This window comes from Myxine glutinosa, chromosome 1 (genome assembly GCF_964187855.1).
Source record: "Myxine glutinosa chromosome 1, kmMyxGlut1.1, whole genome shotgun sequence".
Taxonomy (NCBI): Eukaryota; Metazoa; Chordata; class Myxini; order Myxiniformes; family Myxinidae; genus Myxine; species Myxine glutinosa.
Genome location: NC_136261.1, coordinates 283,483,144 through 283,495,215, shown reverse-complemented (window position 1 = coordinate 283,495,215; position 12,072 = coordinate 283,483,144). Strand labels below are relative to the sequence as shown.

General features: G+C 43.0%; 1 protein-coding gene across 5 annotated transcripts in view; it reads left to right on the top strand.

Annotated features, from left to right (window-relative positions):
* Positions 1–12,072, top strand: part of GPHN (gephyrin) — a 327,486-nt gene that overhangs the window by 187,147 nt on the left and 128,267 nt on the right. For 4 of the 5 annotated variants that reach the window (XM_078767054.1, XM_078767066.1, XM_078767060.1 and 1 more), the window contains exon 8: positions 6,521–6,658. In XM_078767054.1, the coding sequence (XP_078623180.1) occupies positions 6,521–6,658 (138 nt within the window). The remainder of the gene's footprint in view (positions 1–6,520; positions 6,659–12,072) is intronic. The other variant, XM_078767069.1, reaches the window with a different exon arrangement.

Genomic DNA, 12,072 nt, shown 5'->3' with positions numbered 1-12,072 from the left:
TCTAAAGCTTCTAGACCTAACTGGAACTTTCGACACAGTTGACTATGATATACAACATCTTAACCCGAATCGGTGGCGTATTGGTTAGAGTGTCCACCCTGAGTCTGGGAGGTCTGTGGTTCGAACCCCGGCCGGGTCATACCAAAAAAAAAATTGAAATGGTTTGTGCTACTTCCTTGCTTGAGGCTTAGCATTTAAAAAGGCTATAAAGCACAGACACACAACCATAATTTGGCAACCATTGTGCAGGCTTGAAGGGCTGAATAGCCCCTTCCTGCATTGAAGTTCCTTCTAAGGGAATTCACATTATTATGTCTTCAATTCTGTGTTGGTATTCCTTTCTGGACCTGTTCTTGAATGATTAAATCGCATCGTGCAGATTGTTCAGCAACTAGATCGAAACATTTATGGTTTTTCATCAGACCCAAATTCATCCATTTGTCGGTTTCTATTCATCTATTGTCTTCAAGTCATCTATTGTCAAATCCCAATTCCTGATTTCATAATGTCATTGCCCAAGTCATATCCCAATTCATGTATTGTTTGCTAGCATTGGCTGCCAATATTCTACAACAACCTATTATTGGTCCACTCATGTTTATCTCTTTATCTGCATTCACTTAAAAAAAAAAAAACACCTTTAGAGGCCATTTTTTCCCCGCAAGCGGGGGTTGGCCTTTTTCGGGCACCGTGGTTGTTGTTGTTTTTTGGTCCCCTTTTTGAAGCAATGTTTTACGGCCGGATGCCCTTCCTGCCGCCAACCCTGTTTGTCGCCTTTTACGACAAACAGGGAATTACCAGTGAACTGGTACTCAATTAGCCGACCTCGGAAGGATGACAGGCTGAGTCAACCCCCCTGGCGTTAATTCGGTGATCGACCGGGGTTCGAACCCAGGATCCTAGGATCCTAAACTGGCACCCTAGCCGCTAAGCCAACGCCAGGCTCATTCACTTGATTAATGGAATTTTTTATGGAATTTCAATATCAGCTTTCAATGTTAAGTTTATGATACCCAGATATACCTGTCCAGTGTCCATTGAACCTGATGACTTACTTTCTTCTGCAATTCAGAATTCCTGTCTCTGAAAATCAAATATTGATGTCCATGAACTTTCTCCAACTCAATGCTGCTAAGACTGATAGGCTGGTCCATGGTCCTGTGCCCCTCATCCATCATTCAAAAGCTTCAATTCCAGATTGTAAAACTTGGGAATCATCAATGGCTATCTGCTTCTACAGTTCCAAACCTGGGTGTCACAACGGACCCAACTCTTTCCTCTATTACTGACATTGATAAAATCTATAAATTGATTTCTCCCACCTGCACGATATTGGCCAAATTCGGTCAATGCATAAATCAAAGGACGACTAATACTTTCATACACTCTGCTTGGATTAATGTGACTCGCTGTTATCAGGCATGCCTGCCTATTCTCTCAAGCCTCCTGAGCTCAGAATTTATTTGAGCAAAAGTGAAATTTTTTTGTGATGTTGGAGACATGATAGAGGCATCATGAGGAGCAGAATTAGCCATTGGATCAAGAATAAGGTCAGCCTGGAATAAGTGAAAATAATTCAGTGGTATGATGAAGCACAGAAACATTCCATTACATATAAAATTTATAAAGCTCATAAAGCCTGTATCAGACCAGTATTGATTTATGGAAGCAGAACTTTGGCAATGAGATGATAATGATACAATGGATGAATGGGTTTTCTGTGAAAGAAAGAATTCTGAGCTCAGAGATCAGGAAGAGAATAAAAATCAAGACTAGTGAAGAAAAACTTACGAAGAGAAGACTTGGTTGGTATTGTCATTTGCAATGAAGGTCAGAAGATGAAGCTGTGAAGAAAGCAATAAAGTTTGTGGTTGAAGGAAGAAAGCCAATAGGACATCCTAAAAAGAGATAGAAAGAAAAACAGATATGGAATGTTTGGGTTTGCACTAAAATGAGGCAATGGATGGACCCTTATGGACCACCAGCATTCGACAACCCCACTAAAAAAGGGGGAAATTGTTGTAAACTTGTTGTTGTTGTAGACCCACTCGTTGTAAACACTAATTGTTAGGGTTCCTCTAGACAGTTCCTTGAATTTAATGGTGGAGTTTCTGCTCAGACATGATCGACTGTGGGACCTTATACAGTGCCACTGAAAGTATTCCCACCTCTTGACCTTTTCACATTTTGTTGTGTTACAGCCTGAATTTATAAAGGATTAAATTGAGATTTTTGTTTGTCACTGATCTACGCATAATGCCCCATAATGTCAAAGTGGATTCTTTTTTTTTTTTTATAGAAATTTTTACAAAGTACTTAAAAATGAAAAGCTGAAATGGCTTGAGTCAATAAGGATTCAACCCCTTTGCTATGACACTCCAAATTGAGCACACGTGCATCCAATTTTCTTTGATCATTCTTGAGATGTCTCTACAACCTGATTGGAGTCCATCTGTGACCAATTCAATTGATTGGACATGATTTTGAATGCAACACACCTTTCTATATAAGGTCCCATAGTTGACAGTGCATATCAGACAGAAACTCCACCATGAAGTCCAAGGAACTGCCCATAGAACTCCGAGATATAATCTAACAGTTTTTTGTTGTTGTTGTTTGATTTGTATACAGAATCGAGGCTCGTGAAAGAGCTAACATTTATCACAAAAAAAAATCACAAAAATATATCACATATCTATAATGAAAAATATATCAAAAATATATCAAATATTGCTTGCAAATATTGCAAAAATATATCAAATATATCAAATAATCATAAATATATTAAAAATATATCACATATATCACTATCACAAAAAAACAAAATATATAAAAAGAGGGAGCGGTAGACAAGATGGGGAGAGAAGGGGAAGCACACAAACACAACATTTGAGAGCAGGGACATCGGGAGATGTGTCGGAGGGAGAGGGCTTGGGGGGAGGAGGCGTGGGAAGGGGGAGGAGGGTGGGAGAAGTATAAAACACAAGGACACCAAGGACTTCCAGGAAAGAAGTTGATATTTCAAAAAAGTGGATTTGGGGTGAAATTAGCGGGGGTAGAAAAGATCAAGGTTTTGGATGGGGGAAGATAAGAGATGGTGGTGATACATAGTTTGGTGGATACATCGCAATTCAGACACATCACAAAACAGTTTGGTGGCCTCTCTGTATTCTACCAGCTCCTTTTTGGCTTGCACCCTCTGCCCTCTCTTGGCCCTGTCCCTTCCAGGTTTTTGTAGGGTACACATAGTCAGCCAGTAATCCTCTTCTTGTTGAACTCCTAAAATTCCAGGCTCACTGCTCACCTCCACTCGTTTTTTCCTCTTTTCTCTTGTCTGTTTAAACAACTTCCCTTGTCGAGTCCTATTCTTCCCTTGTCGAGTCCTATTCTTCCCTTGTCGAGTCCTATTCTTCCCTTGTCGAGTCCTATTCTTCCCTCAATATCTTCAAGGCAGCTGTTCAAGATAGAAAGTGGTACGTCATGAGATTGACGCCCCCCCCCCCCCCCCCCCATTAATATTTCCGTCAGCAAAGTGACAGGTGCTATTTGCTTGTACAAATAAAAATAATAAACAAAAATTGTTTCCTTACAAAAATACACAAACAAGAGTAATTATATGCTCATGTATCACATTTGTATTCCACAAAATAAACCAAATAAAAACATAGTGATTTATTTCATTTGACTTTAAACCATTATATTGCCTTACATTTATAGGTTTACAATAACAAACAGCAAAGACAAAATTACCAACAACCTTTTTTCTGAAATAAAAAAATTTAGTCTCAGAAATGATGACCCAGTTCCATCCACTGTCCTGATAGATATATCAGAACAGTTATTTTTGTTTAATGCATCAGGTATTTTTTGTTCTCACATTGATGAATGAAAATACAATTTTTTAATGGCATTGACAATAAAGTAAGGGATTCAAACTTGAATTGTTCAAATTAAGTCGCAATTTCTTCTAGATTACTGTTTATTGAAGAGTTATAGTGTGTTTACAATCTACATCATATACAGACTTGGCATTTAATATGGAATTATTTTTTTTCTTGACTTGGGTTTACTTTCTTAACTCAGTATATCAATCTGGTGAGTTTCTTTTACACTTTGGTGATTTATTTGTTAAAAGAACCATGTCACTGATTGTCTGTCGCAGCAAGAAGTCAACAACAGGATTATATCACAGGTGGCGTGGCAAAATGTACAGAAAAGGTGCATTTGATGATTGGCATCACAGTCGGGTATACAAGGGTTGTTGCATTCTGTATTAGTGGAAAACAACTGCTGCACGTCTCCAAAAGTTATTGCCGCTTCCTCTGGAGATGGTCCGTCAACTCGACAATGCTGTTTGTCATAGAGTGGCGGCTTTACGAAATTACGGCATGAAACAGCGTGCTATTGCTCGGCAGTATGGCATCACTCAAGGTCAGGTGTCAAATATCCTGAAACGAAATGCTCAGAGGGGTGTCCCTACTCCAATACCGAGGCCAGGACATCCCCGCAGAACCACAAGGAGGGATGATCGCCAGCTGCACCGGTTAGTCCGCAATGGCCGAACCAAGTCAGCTAATCGGCTTAGGGCTGAGTGGCAGCAACTGACAAATGTGCCTGCATCCAGAAGGCTAGTCAACCAATGACTGGTTCAAGCAGGCTATCGTGCCAGGCGTCCCCTGAGAAAGCCACGCCTGACCAGACAACACCGCCAGCGCCGATTGCAGTGGGCCAGGGAGCACCGTCAATGGCAGCCAGGACACTGGAATCATGTGATCTTCAGTGACGAGTCTAGATTTCTGGTCTATCGTCAAGATGGCCGTGTCCGAGTGCGCAGACAAGTGCATGAAGCCTACAACAAAGATTGTATAGTGCCAAGAGTCCAAGCTGGAGGTGGTGGGGTGACCGTTTGGGCTGCTTTTCATGCAGGGGGCAAAACTGACCTGGTTGTTCTGAATGGAAACCTGAACCAGTTCAAGTACAGGGCCATTCTGGAAGAAACATTGCTTCCATTTGCTCGTGCAGCCTTTCGAGGAAACTTTGTCTTCCAAGATGACAATGCACGGCCTCATCGTGCTCGCATGATCCAACACTTTCTTGCTGACCGTGGTGTAGAGCATATGGAGTGGCCTGCCATGTCCCTGGATATGAATCCGATAGAGAACTTGTGGGCAGAATTAACGCGTCAAATCGACAACTTGGACCAGCAGCCTACCTCTGTGCGTGAATTGCAGCAGGCTATTGTCACTGCATGGCAAGCGATTCCTGTCCAAACCTTGGCAAATCTCATGAACAGCATGCCTCAACGTGTACGTGCTCTCCTGAATGCTTGTGGGGGTTACACGAAGTACTGAACTGTAATTTTACTGTCTGTCATCCCAGTCGTAATTTAACTTTTGTTTTTGTCAAAAAAAAATTTGGCTAATGTGCAAAATAAAGAGATACTTCTGGAAAACGTACAGAAGTTTAACACAGTACTGTCCATGAATTGAGTTCGATATCAGTTTCCATCACTTTCAAGGATCAATTTATTTGTTTCGAAATGTCAAATGTGGTTTTTGTTTCTTTTACAGGTCACATTCACAAAATCTAGAATAATTTCAACATAATTCCAATGAACTTTTGGTTCTAAGATATCTTGAAAAGTAAATTCACCCCCACAAAAAAAATATTCCATATTAAATGCCGAGTCTGTAAATCTGTTAAAATGTGGGATTAGGGTTGTACCACATTCTTCATTGTAATTAAGGCAAAAATAGAGAATAATAATGTACTCGCACATTATCAATTCATTTAGTTTATGAAGTAAAACGATTATTTCTATTCTTCCCTACTTGTTTTTTTATTTTAAAATTCATACAAATATTATCTGTCAAGAAATGTGAGACATGAAGTTGTTTCGTAATTCCTACAACAGAGGGAATACCGAATAATGATGTTGTATTCATGCACAGTTGGGTACAATGTGATTGATACATCACCTTTTTCCGATGATACATGTAATGCTAGTCCAGTGAGGTGAGTGTGAGGCCTGTAAAATCTAATAGCATATGATTGCTTGCTCTTGACATACGAAAAGATAAAGTATAAAAATCTTGGCAATTCATGAGTTAAATACTTTAAGATATAAAAATAAATGTAGCCAACTGAATTATTGAAGGTGGTGATCTGCCAGTCTTAGAGAAAATTCTGTCTGAATAAAAATGAATTTAAAAGTATTCATCCATATGCCACAGGTTTGTAACACATTCGCATATACAGTCAACCCTCGTTAATCCGGACTACTTTGTTCCCAGCACCCAATGCCAAGGGATAAAATGAATGGTGGAAATCTGTTACTTGATGTTTTGGTTGAATAGCGAGATTCCCGTATTAAACGGGGTCGGATTAACGAGGGTTGACTGTTTATGTTAGTCAATTGTATGATGCAATTCATTATTGTTGCGATATTTTCATCCTAGTTTATTTCTTTTTTTTCTTTTTTTTGGCTGCCCTTCTTGTTTCATTGTTAAATGGAATTCAGCAGATTCCAGAAGGGATAGTGTCACGGGGCGTCCAAGCATTCCCACGAGAGAGTGCCTCATTAAGCAGCACTCCCTCTGAATCTCCACGTGCACACTCCACATCCCGGTTTTCCACAGCATCCTGCCCCACACCTAAGGTAAGTGCACTGCAAACGCCGCATACCACTGCTTTTTTGGTGTTGTTCTTTTTGACAAGTACCAGTTGTTTTCATTTTGGTATGAAAAGTTTCACTTCACTTTGGTAACCAATTATAGAATCGATAACTCGAAATTGTACTGGAGTAATGGTGTAATTCAATTCAAGAAAATTTGGTGCAATTAAATTCAAGAATATTTGGTAGAATTCAATTCAAGAAAATTTGGTACAATTAATTTCAAGAAAATTTGGTACAATTCAATTCATGAAAATGTATTTCATGACAATAAGAGTTACAGAGCAAGCACTATGTCAATGCCACATTTTTTTTTACTGTGCACCAAAGGAAAAAAAATAAGATTCTTAGTACCTTGGTCACATGTGAACACCCCCAAAAAGTGTTTGTGACAAAAATTTATAATGATGATCTAAGATCAACAATGGCAGTGTATGCATCATTCAGCAAAATTCAAGCCATTGTTTGTTATACAGACCTTTGATGTTGCCTCGTATTTCACATTCTTTATCGTGATTTTTCAATTTGCTTTTTCTTTTTCATATGTTTTGCTTTGTAACTTCATTTTTCTTCTGTTCAGTGAACATTCTGATACCCCATTTCATTCTCTATGAGCCTTATCCTAAATAACATTACAACTTTATCCAGCTCAGAATCAGCTTTAGTCCTACCACAGGTAGGGAAAGTGAACCAGTGGAAATATAATTTTGATAAATCATAGTCTGCCAACATTATTTTCATCAGCCCCTTCCCTTCTGCATCCCATTCCCAATCCTTCCTGAACCTATCAAATATGAACTTCACTCCCATCTCCCACGATCTGCATGCTCCGGTAAGTCCTGAAATCTTCATCCTGTGAATGACCGAAATTATACAAGCACCAAAATACTATTCCCACTCAATGAACCCTTTTGTGATTTGAATGATGGCATTATCATCTGTCCTATTGTTCACACTTTACATTATGAAAATTGTTTGTGTATGTGTTTGTGTATGTGTGTGTGTGTGTATGTGTGTGTGTGTGTGTGTGTGTGTGTATGTGTGTGTGTGTGTGTGTGTGTGTGTGTGTGTGTGTGTGTGTGTGTGTGTGTGTGTGTGTGTGTGTGTGTGTGTGTGTGTGTGTGTGTGTATATATATATATATATATATATATATATATATATTGTTGCGGATCTCGGACGTTGGCTTTCCCCTTATCAAGGGGGGGAGGGGGGCGGGGTTAATCCCCTTGTCTTTATATCTGGCCGACCCGAGTCCTGGAAGTTATAACGTGCTTCCCGGCGCGGCGTTAAGTAGGGTTTGTTAGGCCTAGGGGTTCACTACTACCTAATTACTAACGCCGGCCGGAAACTAGGGAATAACTCCCGCTCGAACCACGGATATGATGGAAAATGCCGAGCGGATAGCAATCCACGATCCGAGCTATTAACAAATGACGAACCCCGATTCTGAGCGGTTCCTAATCGTGCCACGTTTACCCAATGAGAGAAAAGACGGATGCGATCGGACCAGAGGAAACCAGAAAATAGGAAGAACAAAGATTGGTTTATTAATTATGTACAAGAAGGAGAAGAGGAAATGAAAGGAATGTACAGGATAGGAAGAGGAAGAAGAAGAACACAGGGCAGCCTTAAACAGTCTTATTCTTAATAGCCAGGACAAACATACACACTCACACAGGGATTGTAGATGGTGGATGGTCACCAACGCGTCCAGGCTCCAGTCGGCTCCAGTCCAGGCTCTGGTCCAGCGGGCGAAACCCGGCAGGCAGCTCTGTGGGTAGTTGGAATGCAACCGGACAATTATATAGCGGAGGGAAGCTGGTGTCCTATGGCGTATGTAATAAATGCACACTCGTGCCAAACGCCCCCCTCTCTCCAAGGTCCTTTCGCACAGCGCGTTTCCAACCAGTCCTTTACAACGCCAATCGTACGACGCCGTCTTGGACAGTTCTCTCATCAAGCGCGCCGTATACCTCTTCACAAAGGTGCGCTCTCCCGATAAGTCCTCCTTTAATAAGGTCCTCCTTTAATCAGCGCCACTGCATCAGTCCTCCGGTAAGTTCTCTCATCAAGCGCGCCGTATATCTCATAAGTCCTTTTGCAACGTGCGTTTCCCAGTAAGTCCTTTACAATGCCAATCATATGACACAGTTCTCCAAGTCCTCTGAAAGGGCTTTGCGTTCGCGCTTATATAAGCCAACCAAGCGATCACTCCGCGAGCCCCAAAGCCACGCCTGTCGGCGATGTCACTTCAGCCCTGGTTGGCTGGTGAGGGCTTACCGGCTCCGCCTTTGACGGCTGGGTGACGTGGCCACACCTTCTTCCTGGCGCTCCGCCCCCTTTTTCCGGTTTTACCTCGTGGCTTATGGCGGCGTTTGGACGGAAGCCCAGCGAGGCTGCGAACGCTGCTGGCAGAGGCGCGTAACAATTTGGGAGGGCCATGGGCAGACTGGAGGGCGCGTAATGGCGTCGCTTGGAGAGGGAGGCTTTGCAAAATGAACAGAATGGGCCTACTTCTTATTTGATTTACACAACGCAGATTCAACTATTGGCAACACGGCCTTATCTAAACACATACTAATGAAATAACTGAAGTCCTATGGTGGCCTACGTGTTGCTTGTGGCCTACCTATAGGTTGCAACCTTTAACCCTTTAATGATGTCATATTTATTTACAAGAGTGTGGGTTCTCAAAACCGCAACACTGCATCCCACCCCCCCCCCCCCCCTTTTTCCAGGCTCCTCCCGAGCCGAAACAATAGGACTATCTTTTAAATTAGTGTGACACTGAGGTGTGGTTACCCTCTACTTTTAACCTACTGCCCTGAGTGCGACAGTTTTAACACTAGATATGTCCCTCCTGCTGCGTTGCGTCATATCTAACTGACTCACGCCCACAATTAACCGAATTACGGAATTATTCTCAAACTAAACATTTAAGCCAGTGGGGAGCATTATTTACAAGACGACTAATTATTTACAAAACTAGAACCCAGGACCTGTCTTTGTGGGAAAAAGCAGGGAGATTTTGATAAGAGGAATATTTGAGCAGAGCACTTTTGAGCAATTTGATAAGAGCCAGGAAATATGGAACTGGGTTTGATAAGACCGATACACCATACCCATATGTACCAAAAAAAAAATGCACCATAAAGCACCAGCACCAAAAAAATGCACAAAAAGCACCAAAGATGCACAAAACAAACATTTTTAAATGATTGATATCTTCTGCTGCTTCCTGTGCTGCTGGGCCGATGTATCTTGGCTTCTGGCTTGATGTTCTTGCTTGATGTTAATTAATAAAAGGGGCACAAACCGCGTCCGCTTTTTATTTATTTTATGGCCAGCAGGGCCAACTCAGGTGGTCCACTGCTGGGCATTGGTGCCACTTAAAACAGTGGTCTGCAAGCCAGATACGGCTGGCAGCAAAGGTCTGCCCCAGCAGAGATGCCAGGCCACAGAACGTGTGGTCCATAAGTGCCAGGCCACAGAACGTGTGGTCCATAAATGCCAGGCCACAGAACGTGTGGTCCATAGGGTGTACCGGTGCAGGCAGGCATGCAGGCAGCAAGGTGCAGGCAGCATAATTCAGGGCACCTGCACACTCCCCTCGGACACAAAAGACCATGGTCCATGAATGGGGAAGGATGACAAAGCAGAGGTTAGCAGGGGGCAAGGGTGCAAGGGTACATGTAATCACAAGGCAATGCGACATGAAGGGCGCGGGAGAGCGAGCTGAGAAAGCTCGTCCCTAGCGTTCGTCACCCCCCATGTCACCTACTCTACCCTTGCCCCTACCCCGTATTTACACAATTTATGACTTTACCCATTCGTCTCTACTGTCACGTCCCCCATATCTCCCCTAATCCAAATTCCTCATCAATCCCTCCTAAGGAGGAAGAGATGGAATAACCACACAATGTCTCACCCATGTCAAGATGCGTCTTTCATTCCAAACATCTGCCAAAACCTGGTGTGGAGTTCTATCACCCTCGGTGAGTGGATGCGGATGGTGCGAAGAGATTTTCTCCTATCTATCCTCTAATTGACATTAACACTTTAACTACCCGGGGTCTTGCCCTGCCAATCCATTGGCCATCATTACACGATGCGGTTCTAGAAACCAATTCCCATTGACCATCCCTGTGGTGCTCACCAATTTCGGGGCTGGGTCATGTGGCTCTCCTAGCAGGTCCTACTTACCTGCGCACCTCTGCCACTGAACGTCACCACCCGAGCTTGCCTAGCTCCTCACCCTAACCTACCTGGGGAAGGCCCTCCTGGCTCTCTCACCCCACTACTGCCCTCTCTGGCATTGGGCTACCCGGGTCCTCTCCTGGGATCCTCGGGCCCCGCTGAACTCTACTCAACACTACCTGGCTCCCAGAGCCTACCTGCGGCCTCACCTGGCCGACAGACTACCAGTGGCGGAGTGTTCAACCAACCATACGCACTAACAGGCTCACACGCCCAGTCATTCCATACACTTATGCACCCATCCAAGCAGTACTCTGCTACGATCCGCACCACAGATGTCAATATCCACCAAATTTACCTGCTCCCTCTACCTAACTTTAAACTACCCTCCCGGGGTACTCGTGAAGGGGTCCATCCTTCCCTCATCCACTCCTTCGCACCATGCACTCTACTCCACTCATCTCACAATACTCACTCCACACCATTTATTCCACACACCTGTTTCCATACACCCCAAATCTCCACTTGCATACCATGCAAGTCAATGCACTCAATACACAATTACACACATCCTCAATACTCCATTCATACACTTTCACACACACACACATCTCTCTCGAGCATTGCCTCATGCGTTCAAATTTTCCCACCTCAATTCCTCATTTCAACATGCTCACCAGCAAGACTCTCATTCCAATTCCTCATTTCACCCTAAACATCAAGCTCATACACACAGCATCATTTAATCTAACTATTTCCCCTAATACTGGTGCTTCCCCTGTCATCCCTTATACTACGCACATCCCCCGTCGTTATCATCCAACTACTCTACTCTACGTCCCCACTACCTGTACAATTGTCACTACTTAAACCTCAGTCACCTATGGTCATCTTTCAAAATTCCTAACATTATCCTAACCCTCCCGGGCTAGCTCTCGCCGCCAAACCCCATAAAACTATAGCTCCTTTGCCCCCCCAAAAAATGTGAGGGGTGGTAGAGCGACCATCCCTCTACATCACTATCGCCATTACGACTACTAAATGTCCACTATTCTTGAGCCTCTCGTGCGGGAATACATTCTTACTGCTCGGCTTCGAAAAGCCGGCAATGCATGCTGGTGGTCTGTCTCCTGTAGGTTGGGTCCATCCGGCATTTACGATTCTGGGGAGGAGGCATACTCGGGCCGAGGTTCCAAGGTC